This window comes from Chrysemys picta, chromosome 8, assembly GCF_011386835.1.
Source record: "Chrysemys picta bellii isolate R12L10 chromosome 8, ASM1138683v2, whole genome shotgun sequence".
Classification (NCBI taxonomy): domain Eukaryota; kingdom Metazoa; phylum Chordata; order Testudines; family Emydidae; genus Chrysemys; species Chrysemys picta.
Genome location: NC_088798.1, coordinates 99,874,518 through 99,889,677, shown reverse-complemented (window position 1 = coordinate 99,889,677; position 15,160 = coordinate 99,874,518). Strand labels below are relative to the sequence as shown.

General features: G+C 40.8%; 1 protein-coding gene across 11 annotated transcripts in view; it reads right to left on the bottom strand.

Annotated features, from left to right (window-relative positions):
* The window catches only part of SLC25A48 (solute carrier family 25 member 48), a 55,291-nt gene that overhangs the window by 25,709 nt on the left and 14,422 nt on the right, over positions 1–15,160 (bottom strand). For 7 of the 11 annotated variants that reach the window (XR_010589906.1, XR_006174570.2, XM_042850894.2 and 4 more), the window contains 4 exons: positions 13,794–13,865; positions 13,559–13,645; positions 10,410–10,662; positions 1,928–2,176 (listed from right to left, as the gene is read on the bottom strand). Coding sequence is in view for 9 of the 11 variants with exons in the window: in XM_042850894.2 (XP_042706828.2) it covers positions 1,928–2,176; positions 10,410–10,662; positions 13,559–13,645; positions 13,794–13,865 (661 nt within the window). In the remaining 2 variants the exon portion in view is untranslated. Of the gene's footprint in view, positions 1–1,927; positions 2,177–10,409; positions 10,663–13,558; positions 13,866–15,160 lie in introns of all 11 variants that reach the window. The other 4 variants (XM_008166423.4, XM_042850896.2, XM_065555035.1 and 1 more) reach the window with 2 other exon arrangements.

Sequence of the window (15,160 nt, the reverse complement as noted above, 5' to 3'; positions counted from 1 at the left end):
AATATACTCACTGCTAGTGCATGCCTATACACACCCTTCTTTAACCCCAGCCTGCTACCCCCACTAATTCACCACTCAGCTAGTGCATCCAGTTGGTGGCACTTCCAGAAAGGATGAATACACTGGAATGATAGTGTAAAGTAGCATTTCTGGCATCAACATGGCATTTCTGGGGGTAATGTACCACATTTCCAGACAAACTGTTTGAGGAACTGGTTGTCAGTGTAGCACAGGTAAGGAACAAGGTAGGTAACCAACTACAGGCAGATCAGAAGTACCCCTGTGTGTGTAGCTACTGCTGCAGTGCCCAGGACTAAGACTTGAGAAAGTATCACTTAATTCAAGTTTGTGAAGAAAGGCTCTCCCCCCCCCCCCCTTCTCCCAACCCCAAAACTTCCCAGGCTCCACAAGCTACAAAACTACAATTTCCAGTATGTTGCTAACAGAAGCAATTTAAAAATAACTGGAATCCTGGGGGTATATTGAAAAAGAGGGCATCGGGTTAAGAAGGTATGTGTGGATGAGGTACTGTTTTAATCACATGGGGATGGACTGAATCTGAATCCTGTTGATTACTCCGCAATCGGATGGGATGTTTTTCCTGGTTGCAAAGCTCAATGGGGCTTACGTCGCTTATGACTGAGGTCTTCCAGTTACTCAGGATCTTGCTCACGTATAGAAAACCTAGTCCTCTATTTGCTCCCTTATTGCCTTTGGAATGTGATGTTTCCATGTTGAGAGATTTAATGGTTTAAGAAAGTCTCATGCATATTGATTCGGTATTATAATGAAACCTGTGGTCGTTCATGCCAGACAGTGACTGTGTGATTGGGTTGTATGGGGGAGATGGACGGACAGAACGTGCCTAGAGCTGTGCCAATGTCCTGACATACTAGAGAATTTGTTCAAATCAACCAGTGCTCTGTTTGTCTGCAAGTGAAACAGAGCCAGTGTGTTGTAATCATTACCCAGGCTAATAAGTAACTGTCTTCATTTGGGATCCAGAGATTTAGGAATTGTAAATAAATCATTAGCTAGTTTAAGGGCAATTTTGTAGATCTAAATGCATATATAAAAGTGGTAAGGGCCAGTATAAACAGAGAAAGCAGGCTTCAGCCTCCAGCACTGAGACAAGATTAACGATGACTCTCTTGGTTTTGCGGCTTCTCCTGCTGTGGATGCATGTTTATCCTTACGAGGTACATACAGGGTAATATAGTGCCTTCCAGGCTTATGGGCCACTCAGAAAGCTGAAAGGCAAGAGTGAACTGCAGTCCACTGACGCTGATACTAATTACACAGGCTTAGGGTTGATGCAAAGCCCACTGGCCTCCCTGGGAGTCTTTCCAGTTATTTCACTGGGCTTTGGATCAGGCCCTTAGTGAGAAGAAAATAAAAACCTGAGGCCCCAATCTTGCAAGTAGTTATACAGGTGCTTAACTTTGCTCACATGAGCAGTCCCACTGTACACAGAAATCTTGTGAAATCCTGGCCCCATTGAAGCCAAAGGCAATATTCCAGTTGACTAGAAAGGGGCCACGATTTCATCCTTAGTTCATAAGTCACTGCATCAAAAGTAAAACATTAAAGGGTAATTCCATTGACTTCAACAACACTAGACCTGATTTACAGCCATGTAAATGGGAGGAAAATGAGGCCTTAAAACACGGACATTTTATGATTCAGATTGATTGTTGCAGAAGAATATCCAGTGTATAGGTACATATATTGTGCCTCATGCACAAAGACTAAACACAATAAAGAAATCTTACTGGGCCAATAAAATAAGTGCTTTGGCTGTCCTGCTTTTCACTGGTTTTGGGTACGGCTAGGCTCCAACTAATACGACTGCTATAAAGTGTCTGAAGTTTAGACTAAGCTTCATATTCATTTGTTTCCCAACCTTGTGAAACAAAAATGTCCATACCTGCTATACCTCCTGCCATCCACACAGAAGAGGGACTAGGAGATATGCATCCCTCGGGAGTAATCCAGCCACAGAGAACTGTATAAGGGATGAAGTATAGGCAATACCCAGGAACATCCCTCAGAAGCATTGCTCCGGCACCTCGGTACATTCCAGCTAAGCCCTCCTGCCGAAGGATTGAACTAACACAGTGAATTGGGCCTCTGTATGCGGGAAACCCAATTGCCCTGTGCTTTAAGTTTATGTTTGCTGCAAAAACAGATACAAATAATTTTAACTATACATACTTTGGGCATTCTCACATTTTAGTTTGTTTAACTTCCCTTATGTAGTTGCTCCTTTTAAAATTAATCCCTTGAAGTCTTTTCCTCTTTATTATTTAAGTTGAAATGTGAAAACAACCAGTGGGTAAAATTTTCAAAAGTGCTTAATTGACTTAGGAACTTAAGTCCTGTGTTCAAAAGAGACTTAGGTATTCAGGGCCAGATTTCAAATGTATTTAGACACCTAAAGATCCAGACAGGCATCTAGTAGGATTTTTTAAAATGCCTAAGCATGTTAGGTACCTGGGTACCATTGACTTCAACCCCACTTGGCACCTACTGACATCTTTAGGCACCTAAATCTGGCTATGAGACATAGGCAATTTTGACACCAAAGTGACTTGGGCACTTTTGAAAATGTTACCCATTTTTTAAATTAAAGCAAATATGTAAACTTCTTGTGGTTTCTATAGTATTGCTAATTAAATACCCAAAGCCCCCTTAATATTTTAATAACAGGATAGTTATTAAAGAAGCTGACAAAAGCCAGAAAACCCTAAGATTCAGAGTGCTTTGCCCTCCTTTGTGTGTGTTTTTTTTATTAAGTATTTTTTCCTCCAAATCAGAAATCTGTTCTGTATTGGAGATCAGCAATATAAATCTCATTGAATCTCTACCCAAAGAAATGGGATCATTATGATGCTGGCCTAGGCTAACTTGTGCCTGCCTGTGGATGTCCTGCCTTGGGTGTCATTTCCATCTGGTAGAAAATGTATTCACTTGGAAGTTTATTGCTACAGCTACCTGGGCAACTATTTTTGAAAAATATTTTTAATGTCACCATTCATTCCACTTGTGTATAATAAACAGATGTTGGCAGGATACCAGATCTCTCTTATGTGCAAACCTTTTGTGGATAAACACTAGAAATCAATTCTATAGGCAGTGATATAAAGTTATATATGCATCTATCATCTATCAGGTACATATATGTCAAATATTGGAATTCTATTAGAATGTTTATCATTCCCCTTAAAGTCTTCACAGTATCTCTTTGGTCTGTATATGTATTTCAGTGAGATTCAGTAGCACCTCAGAGTTACGAACATCTCGGGAATGGAGGTTGTCCCTAACTCTGAACAAAATGTTATTGCTGCTTTTTCAAAAGTTCACAATGGAACGTTGACTTACTACAGCTTTGAAACTTTACAATGCAGAAGAAAAATGCTGCTTTTAACCATCTTAATTTAAATGAAGCAAGCACAGAAACAGTTTACTTACCTTGTCAAATCTTTTTTTTCCCCTTATTTTTTTTAGTAGTTTACATTTAACACAGTACTGTACTGTGCTTTTTATTTTTATTTTTTTGGTCTCTGCTGCTGCCTGTTTGCGTACTTCCGGTTCCAAATGAAGTGTGTGCTTGACTAGCCAGTTTATAACTCTGGTGTTCATAATTCTGAAGTTCTACTGTATAGCTACAGATATACTCTCTCTCTCTCTGTCACACATCCTAATGAAATATATATATATACACATATCAAAGAGAGAGACTGAAAAACTTATATTAAAGGAGTACTAGCGGCTAATGATAAGAATTTTAGTAGGACACTAATATTTGGCCTTTGAGTTCAGAACTCACTACTTACAATCAAAATCATTGTCAGACACGACAGCTTTCCAGGAGCTCAAACTACACTTTTATTTTCTGTCTCAGCTGTCAGCATTAATGATGATTCCAAATAGCTCTTCATTACAATAAATATATTAGGCCAAATTCTGATCTCTGATACACTGGTGTAATTGAGCAACAGAGTCACTGATGTTATTGTAGATACTCCAGATATACACTTGGATCAGAGAGATCAGACATTGGACATTCACTATGAGAGATTAGCTGAATCAGTCTTCTAGTACATCTGAACCTGAATGTTTGCAAAGAAAAGTTGTGTCCACGTAATTAGAGTCAGGAGACAATACATTGCTGGTTGTGGGCTTTTTTTCAAGTATTCCTATAGGCTCAGCAAGAAGGCAAAACTATTGCCTATTCTTCACGTGTCTATTTGGGACCCTTTTCTTTGCATTTTATACAGTAGGTCAGTCGTGGTCTATCTCTTAGCCCATTACCAGTGGCCTCTGGTCTGGAGCAAAATTCAACAAGTTGAAAAAGAGAGAGAGAGAGAGAGAGAGAGAGATCACAACAGAGTGAATTAAAAGCCAGTATTTTGGGTGCTGTTCCTATAAGAGCTGAAGGTTCTAGAAAATCAATTACAATTTTTAGAGTGCCATGTTACTGCTGATTAACTCAGCCACACTGGGGAACTACATAGAAGAAGCCCACCTTCTAAAGAGCATCATTTGTTAATGCTGACTCAATCAGGCAGCTGACTGAAGTGATACAGCTGAACACCTGCCTTGAGTTAAAAAATAGACAATCACAGGAATACAAGACAGAAAAGACCTGTGGTCTCACCCAGCCCACCTCCTGCTTGTCAGCAATATGCCATAAAGCATGTGTTATATTAGTATTTTGTCCAGGCTAGTATTAAATGTCCCAAATGAATGGCCTTTAACCATCTGTTGAAGTGATTGAAATGATGGCAGCACTATGTTCCAGAAAAAGTGATTTATGTCTCATGCCAGCATTGTATGGGAGACAATTCCACCACCTAGTGCATCTTCTTGCCAGGATGCTTTGCCTGATACCAGCTCAACTTTTCCCCTTCTGAATTTCATCTCATGAAGACTAGGAATGGTCTCAAGTGCCCAGTGTTTATACCCTTAGACAGTTATAGGGTATCAAATCCCTACTTATTTAAGTAGCTCTTCTCTGAACTGCTTCTTGCTTGTCAAAATCACCCTGCGACGCCCAGAAAGTAATGCAATGAAGCTATACTGATTTACACCAGCAGGGGAGTTGGCTCAAGAGTCTAGGTGCAATTGTTTCAGATCCAGAGGAAGGAGGGCTCCTTTTGGCTGACACTTGGACTTTCAGAGTCTGAATTCAGTGCTAGCCAAATTTAACTTCAGGAAGCTGCTTAAAGAGAGTTCTGGGTCTTAGAATTAAAACAGTGTTTCAGTGATTCCATATACTCAAAGGCATAAAGCCATTTTGACCAACAGTTACCTTCATACGAGAACCTGAAGCCTGAAATCAGATTCCTGATGTAAATTCAAACTTGCCCTTTAGAACACCTAGTTCACTAAGATAGCCCATTGGTCATTTGCCTCAACTGCTTGCCTCAGCAAACATATTCCAATATTATACAGTTCCACCATATCTTTGAGAGATGACTAACCTAATCTAACCTAATCTCTAAAACAACCGCGGGCCTGAAACCCAAAATTTCCACATTGTTGACCTTACCAGGAAAAACATCAGAACTGCGTTTCTAAGTTTTCCATGCCTCAACAATAGAGATAATATCACCTAGGTTACCATGGGCATTTGCCATTATACTGTCATTCATAGCAACACATACTATGATGAACATCAAAGCCATGGTCGTGGATTATATTAATTAATAGTTAGACTGTAAATATTTTAACTACCACAGATAGCCAGAGTCACTGATGGACTCATGGAAAGAATATTCAGTTTTCAACAGCACCTTGGTCTTTTCTCCATTTTGTTTTTATCATCATTTGTATTTTGGTAATGCCGAGGCGCCCCAGTCATGGAGCAGGACCCCATTGTGCCATATGCTGTACAAATATAGAACAAAACAGTCTCTGACCCATACAGCTTATTTTTGGTGCTCAAAAAGTTGCAGGACTTACAGTCGCTGAACCCTGTATCTTTGAGGTTTGCCCACCCCTGCTGACAAAACGCCACCTCCCTAACACAGCAATCTCCTGGCCATAGCAATAGGTTTCCTTTTATATATAACACTTGTGTCGGATGCAAAGTACCCACGTGATATCTTGCCCTAGTTATTCCCAAGTTAAAGGGCACGGCATTTTCTCTACTCCTCAGTCACAGCCTCCTCTCTGGCCCATTCCTCTGCGATTTGCTAGAGCGGGGGTAGTTACAGAAAAACACCACTGTTTTTTGTTTTGTTATTTAAACACCACTACAAGGATGGAGTACTTATTTATTTGTCCTAACTCATCCGTCCAGAACTCTCATACCCCTCTCCACAGCCCTTAGTCATTGACTTTGAAACCTTTATTTACTTGCACTGGGAAAAACAAGAAAAGAAAAGAAAAAAAGGAACAAACTGTTTCTGTGTTTTTTATATATTTCTCTCTCCTCTGCTCTCCCTCCTCCTCCTATGTCACTCACACAATTTGGGGTCAAGGTGTAGGGCTCTCTCTTTGGGTGTTCAGACCATGCTCATTTTTATGAGAAACAGTTGACTCGTCCCTAACCAGGAGCATCTTTTAAACCTCTTTAGCCCCAGTGAAACATGTATCTTGTTAGGAAACACTTAGCTCCTTTATCTGGGGACACACAGTACAGCAAATGTTTTGCTCCTGGGTGCCTGTTCTATACACTGCTGGAACACACTCAAAACTATGATCTAACAAAAACCACAATTCTGCTTCCCTTCCAACACCAGCTACCCTCTAAATATGGAAGTAAGTCTTCAAAGAGACCTAGTCACTGCTTCTCTCTGTGTGTCGACAACCCTTATAATTAAGCTTCCCAAGTTTCTATCACAGTTTTGCCTGCTCTCCCCAGCATAAATAGAAACAATTCAAGAAAATAACCCAGTGTCCTTTGTATTTGCCTTCCCAAATCTCAGCAATCATGTATTTGCAATGCCTCACATGCCAACTGAACCATCCTGGAAACAGACAGAATCTGGTCCAAGATTTTTAGAAATGAGTCAAGTTGTCATGGCTTTAATACCCAGTTATCTGTTGTTTCATCATTTCTGATATCTTTGTAATTTCGCAGCAATGACAGATCTCAGCACCTCTGTGCTGGAAGGTATTAACTGGATTAGACATATGGTCTCACCATTCTTAAAGCATGCCTTCGCTCTCTGTGATGCATAAGGGTTTGGAATATAGCTTTTTCAGAACAGTAATGTAAAAATAATACAATGAGAGAGTCAAACACCCCCCACACAATGGGACTTGCACAGTCATTGGCACTATGATTCCTAAGGACCAAAGGCCGAATTAATAGAGCTATTACAATTCCTATGGTGAGAATGGAACACCAACCGTAGCAATTGTATTATCCTGGTATAGAACAATTAATTATGGGAAGTAGGAAAAGTTAAATAATTCAGAATTTTGGCAGCATTGAAGTCAATGGAAAGCCTCCAATGGACTTCAGATCAGGCCCTTAAGAAGTGTATTTCTATAATGATTTTATTTCTCATAAAAAAACATCATCAGGACATTCCCTATAAACCTAAAAAAAATCTTGCAACTGCCTGCAGTGATGGAAAGCTTCTGACTGTTGAAGGAATGAAAAGAGGTGGGAATCATATTTATGAATCATGTATAACCAGAAATGCTTAGGCCTGTGGCAGGTTGCACATGGCAGCTTTTCAGGACCAGACACATCATTATCACCGCTTTTGGTTTTGAGAACCAAAAAAGTTTCTATATATAAAGAGCTGAGGGGAGGAGGGACTGGGACTTTGTTCCATATTGGGGAGGGATGGCAGGCAAAAATATGCCATGTGGCTGTACTCCACTGATGGGCAAGTGGAAGAATTTGCTTTTTCCCCCCAGATAGAGAAGTCTGTTTACAGATAAGCTCAGCATCAATATTTTATGTTCATCATGATCGACTGGCACAAGGTTTTGCTTGTGAAAACTTTGTGTAATGTATATTTTGTAGAATGCCATGGGACTGAGTAAATAGTCTATGGGCAGAGGGATCAAATAGGTCCAAGGTTTCAAAGAGTGTCCTGCCTTGAAATAAAACAGGGTGAAGCCAAAGGAGTGGGAATAGTGCTAGAATTACTAACAACTACAATCTGAAGAAAAAAAGAGTCTAGGTTGATCAGTCCCTTAGGGCAGCAAGCAAATTTAGTCTCGCCACCTCCCTCACACAGGAAAAATTGTGTCACTGATATTCTTGGCAAGCTGCAGGATTCAGCAAATACGAGTTCATTTGGTTTTGATTCCCCATTGGACTTCTGTAAGAGAAGTTCTCTGCCATGCACAGAAAAGTGGAGCATCATTAAATTCAGCAGTGGTTAAAAATATTCCACTGGATCACAGCCATACCCACTTAAAAAAAAAAAGGATGTAAAACCGAGGGACTGCAAAAATCTTGTTGTAGCGGAGTTGGTCCCAGGATATCAGCGAGACAAGGTGGGTGAGGTAATATCGGTTATATCTCCTACCAACAGAAGTCGGTTTAATCAAAGATACTCCCTCACCCTCCTTGTTTCTCATAGATCTTTGTTGGTGTTTGTGAGGGATTGTACTTAACTGCTGCAGGAATCTGACTTAAGAAAACAGCTCCTGACTGATTTGATTGGAAGTGTGTTGGACTGGTTTTAAAATGCTCATTGCCAGGACAATAGCATCATTTGCTGCAGATGCGGGATGTTCTGAGGCGCAGTCCTTCCTCTGCAGGGTGGGTGTAACACCCATTGGGTCCAACAGACAGGAAATTCAGGCCCCTAGCATTGAACTGAGATGTCAAACCCTAAACCATGCATCTAGTTTGTCTCCAGGAAAGCTGCTTTCCTACAGTCCCAGGCAGTAGTAAACTTTCCTGAGAGAGGTGGAGTGGTGAAAATGGACAAAGGACAAACTAAATTTGTTAAAAATGCAGTTAGTTCCTGTCCAAACTTTTAATGTAAAAGGGGTTTCTGTGGAGATAATTCACTAGGACTTTATTTTTAACAGTCAGATGCAATGCCTCCCAATTTCACATGTTTGTCTCCTTTGCAGATTGTGTGTGTCATCTTTATGAGTGCTCAGCTTTGGGCCAACTCTACTCCTATTGACGTCAATTTATCAGTGACTTCAATGGGAGCAGACTTAGGCCAACAAGGAGCACTTCCAAAAATCCCACCTTGAACTGCACTAAATGTGAACTAAATAACTGAGTGGGTGGCATGCTCTGGAGATACTTTGTATTGACCTAGCATACAGCACTGACCTAGTGACAGAACTGAATTAGAGAATTATTTTACCCTGAGTGTTCTGTTTTCCTGTAGCCTAGATTCTAAATAATGTGCTTGAAAATGGAGAGTTTTTTTAACCCACTTGATAAGCTTAGTTGCTCTTCTTAACATTAATGGGAGTTATATGAACACAAAGGGTTTGAATATTCTCTTGCTTTCTGTCCCTAGAACTCCTAAGGACATCAGAGGCAGTTTTTGCCTATGGAACAAAGGATGAAAATGCCCATAAACTAGACTCCATCTTGCAGTCTCAGTTGCATTATACAATGCGTGCTTGTGTAGCAAATCTATAGGGAAAAAATATAATCACTCTCAACAGTGTGGATCTTAATGATAAATGGTAGGAGGATACTACCATCATGAGTCAAATACTGTAGTCCATCATCAGTGCTTATTCAGGCAAAATTGCAATTGAAGCTTGAGTAAAGACTGCTACATAAGATTGTCACTTGCTCCACAAACAAACAAAAAAATCAGACTACACCTCTACCCCGATATAACGCAACCTGATATAACACGAATTCGGATATAACACGGTAAAGCAGCGCTCCGGTGGATCAAAGCAAGTTCGATATAACACGGTAAGATTTTTTGGCTCCCGAGGACAGCGTTAAATCGGGGTAGAGGTGTATTACTGAAAACAAAGGTTACCCTGTGTCTTGGATGACTGTGCCTTTAGTGCACTATCTAATATGTGGCTGATCACCTCTCTTTCAAGGCCTGGCTGGTGCAACTGCTGCAAATTAAAATCTTTCTGGATTCATTGCAGTTTATGAGAATCTTATGGCATACAATTTAATTTAGGGACCATGGCCCGGATTCTCTGTTGCCTTGCATCTGGCATAGTCAGTTATGCTGGTGCAAAGTAGTTGTAGAACGCATCCATTGGTGTAAGGGCCTGATCCAGATCCCACTGAAGTCAATGGGAGTCTTTTATTGGTTCCAATGGCCTTTTGATCAGGCTCTGGGGGATTGGAGAATTCTAATTGATAGTGTGTTTGCGTAAGTGTCAATAAGCACAATGGATGCAAGACGGTGGAGAATCCAGCCTTGAATCACAGATTCAATTAATCTGAGTATGCAGAAAAGGCTGAAAAACAACCCTTGCCTTCTTACCTTTAAAAAATGTCTGTGTCTGCATCTGTAGTCTTATCTTTATCAGGTCCACAGGCCCACCAATTCCTACCGAGACAACCCCTGCTACCATGCTGGCAACAATCAAGTCCGAGAGTGCCGGGGCATGGTTAGAATCTCCATAGCGCTGCTGGCTAATAAACCTTTGAGTATTGCTGAAGACACCAAATGTCACCGAGCTGTAGACAGCAATGCTGGCCAATGGGAAAGACATTCCTTTAAAGAATCCAACAACCTAACCATGAAATAAAGCAAGAGTTAAAGGAGATGTATCAATTTGATTATTTTTCTTAGTTGGTCACACTTCACAGTAAACCTTAGAATTCCATAGCCCCTGTGTGACACATGACCAGAAATGGTTAAGCATCCTGCAGGCTAAATAACCCAAATTCAACCCTTAAAAACATATGGGTAGATAATGTTTGTGTTTTTGTGTATTTACATATATATTGGTAGAGGTCAACAATGTAATCAAACAGTCCCTGTCTATGCTGTATTCTGTTAATTCAGAGATTTAAAGGACATCTTAACATTTAAATGAACTGTAAACATAGGTGTCAAGTATCAGGGGTGGCCGTGTTAGTCTGGATCTGTAAAAAGCAACGAAGTGTCCTGTGGCACCTTAAAGACTAACAGATGTATTGGAGGATAAGTTTTCATGGGTGAATACCCACTTCATCAGACGCATGCATGATCTCTTTGAAATGTATAGCAAATTGTCTGCGAATGGTGGAAAAACAGGCAATTGGATCTGTATGAATAATTACCAGCGATACTTAGGAAACGAGTGTCTAGTGTTCCCTGAGGGACTCTGAGCTATCACAAGAGAGCCTGAAATTTAATAAAAAATGGCTTGGGTCCTGATCCTGTCATCTCAGATTTGCTTGAGGCTTCATGCAGGGGAAGCCTAAGCCACAAGGACTGAGATCCCAGTGCTGACTGGACCACCCTGAATACAAACATTGGACTATTACTTATGAACTATTTATGAAAGAACTCTTTGCATCTACAAAGCTCACCATCTCTGCTGTGAATCTGAAGCTCAAGATTGTACTCATGTCTGTATGTATACTGATCTTTTAACCTATACTCCCCTTCTTTTCTTTCTAAATACATTTTAGTTTAGTTAATAAGAATTGGCTGTAAGCATGTACTCGGGTAAGATCTGGAATATTCATTAACCTGGAAGGTAATGTGTCCACTCCTTTGGGATTGGTAGAACTTCTTTTATATGATGAATATGATTTTCAGTAATCTTCATCATTTTTGACTTGGGTGTCTGGGTGGAGGCCTGAGGCTGGGTTACTTTAAGGGAACTGTGTTTACTTCTGAGTAACCAGTGAGGTATATTAGAAGCTGTTTTGTGCTGGCTTGGTAAATCTAAGTATTGGAATATCCACCAGCTTTGGGGATTGCCTGCCCCATTCTTTGCAGTTCACCTTAAGTGAGTGACCTCAGCTGGCTCCCCTGGGATTCCGGACACACCCTGCTATACTTGACTTTGCATATCTCCACTTCAATTCAGTTCCCCAGGAATTATAAGTCTGCTTTTGTATGGTGTGGGAAATTGATCACTCAATACTTCTCTTGTCATTTTTTAACCTATGTTTTCTTTGATCCTTTCATAGAGCTAATTGGATGTGAAATGTAATGCCCTAAGTAAGTTCTCAACAATTCTTTAACTAATGTCATGTCAGGCTAGCTAGCTAAAACCCAAGATGGATGTCAGACCAAAAATGCAAAAACTGAATAACAGATGTTTCTTGGAGCAGAGCAGTTGCACATTGTAGTTGAAACAATACACTTAGAAAATGGAAGCAAATTTAGGACACTGAGAAATTACTTTCAGTGCTTTTCACAGATTATGCAGCATAAGGGAATATTCTTAATACAGCAAAACTGGAGACATAGGAAAGTACTATAACTATTTAGGGCCAAATTCTTTCCTGGCATCACTCCATTGGAGTCAATGGACTGACACCAGCAGAGAATTGTGCCTGTCAAACTTCAAGGAAGAGATACTGCAGCTTGCAAAATGGTGAACATGGGAAGCTGAACCACGCACAGAAGAAAAGAGAGAGTCATGAATAATGATATGTTAACTATGCTGTACACAGAAAGCAGATGGTGGTACACTGTTAGTTCAGCATTATCAACCTTTCATTAGGTTGCCCCCCCCCCCCCCCCGCATTTATTATCATAAATTATACAGGTGGAAAACTTGCCCATATCCTAGTCCATATCCTGCCACACTATTCAGTCCTCACTAAGGCAAAACTCCCATTAAAGCGGATTAGACAGCACACTGAAGGTACAGCAGTGTAACACCCAAGGTAACCTTGTTTCTAATAATCATTTGGCTGAATGTTTAATGGCAGGTTTGCCCAAGTAAGGAATGCAGGATCGGACCATAAGTGTCATAAGACCTAAATCTGTGTCATGCTTATGAGCCAGTTTCTGTACTGATTTACACCCAGGCCATTCCATTCACTTCCATGTTGTCACATGGGGACTAAGTCAACACAGAGCTTGGTCCCAAATTACCTTCAACAGGCCTGGCTGGCTGTTCTAACAATGCAGAATCTGAACAAGAGGGTGACACACCTTAGGGCTTGTCTACAGGATGCAGTACGGCACACCGTGAATTCTAATGCACACCAATGTGTTGCATACTCACTTGCCCACGTAGACCTGACTGGCGCAAACTAAAAGTTCCCTATTGTGCATTTAACTTAGTATTGTTTGCAATGTGCACTAGGGAACTTTTAGTGCACGTCAGGGCCAGTGAGTGTGCAACATGTTGGTGCGCATTAGAATTCACCCCTCCCAGGTGCGCTTTAGCTCCCCATGTAGACAAGAGTTCGGCTTAGGAACAATTTTGGGTTTCTCAGTAAGAGTAACAAGAAAGGATCTTAGTCTGCTCCCAGCGAAGTCCAGGGAAATTCTGTGAGTGAGGTCAGTAGGAGCAGGATTGGGCATAAAGTCACAATCCACTTCTGCACTTCCAAAGTTTAGGCTCTAGGTCGGAGCTGTGTCAGAAGAGGTTATTTGCCCTTCCACTCACAAGCAGGTTTATTCTGGGAGGGGGAAAAACAGTTTTCCAGAAATAAAAAGGAAATTAAAAGTCATACATGCCTGTGTCCTGCCCACTCAAAGGGGCCCAAAATCCTTAGGCACTTCCTTGAGGAGTCGTCGTCTCTCTCATAGGTCAGGGTTGGCTGGGGCAGAGGAGAAGGACAGATGCTTGCAGTTCTTCACATAAAGGCTTTGAATGCTATTGCACTGAATGCATGCTGTTTTGGAATCACTTTTAATATCTTTTTCATTTTCTATTCTGGTATGTTATAGACAAACCAAGGTACTTACACTTTCATTTCTGTACACGGTAAGGATACAATTAAGTGTATTTCCATATCCTTGTCCAGCTTGTAAACGAGTCTGCAAAATGTATTGATGAAATGTAATTGAAACAATGCATTTTCAGTTCAGTGGAAGCTCATGCTATGCAAACAATGCACATTTTGATTTGACAGTAAATTATGGCTTTGCTCCTAGGACAAATGGGACAATAAAGTAAAATAAACACGCAGTAGCCCAGTTTGCACTGTGCCAGTGGCAGATCCAAACAGAACCTCAGAAGTTCGGGGCTCTTTGCTTCATCCAGAATCCATGATTGTCGTACTGGTTTGAAATATGGAAAGGCAAGGCCTCCCAACTCTGCACAGAATCATTAGTATGTGTTATGCAGAATAAGATCATTTGCAAACCAGACTATTAGCTACCCCAGAATGCAGTGGATTCTCTGTTACCTGAAGTCTTTAAATCAACATCAGATAACTTTCTGAAAGATTACTGTACGTCAACCAGAAGTTATAGCTTTTAATGCAGGAATCACTGGCTAAAATTCTATGGTCTGTGTTATTCAGAACTACAGACGAGATCATAATCGTCCCTTCTGGTCTTACGTTCTATTAATCTGTCAGTGGAAGCTTGACTATGATTTTAAGCCTTTTGTTATTAGACTTCAGGGAGTGTAGCAGGTAGTTCATTCATTTACCATGTGTTCTCCGTTAAGTTAGTTGATATGCCTCAAAGAAACCTTGAATAGTGGGAAAATTTACCCTCTCCCCCAAAGCCCAAGTAAATGGCAGGAGAAGAAAACGAGTGCTTGGTTTCAGGAATTCAAACTGTCAACATGTGTTAGGTCATGGTTCCATGGCTTCCACATCAGCATATGTGTTTGAATCGGTGCCACAAACCTTAAACTCCCTCCACCGGGGATTGTGGCCACTGGATCATTGATCCAATGGCCTTGCCCCATCTGCAACTTAACTCTCATTGCTGTTGGAGCTGGTGCAGAGCCCAGCTGCACTTTGTGCAGGGTATCTCACCTACCTGCCCAGACCTGCAGCAGTTGTCCTGCATTGGGTGCCTTCCGTGGCCCTGACAATGCTAGGTGAATTTCACGCTAGATGTCTAAATATTAAATGGAGCCAAGGCAATCATTCCAAGCCCCAGAAATATCTAACTTTTAATGAAAAAAAGGTGTTTTATACATTGCTCCAAACCAAGAGGATTTGTTTCTGGAAAGAGATATTTAAATGTTTTCTAAAAGGACCAACAGCAGTAATAAAACCCAGCACATTAACCATGACAAACCCTGTATTGTTTAACAGATATTTCACCTCTCACATATATAGCTCATCCATCAAGCTGCTTTCATGTTTTTAATA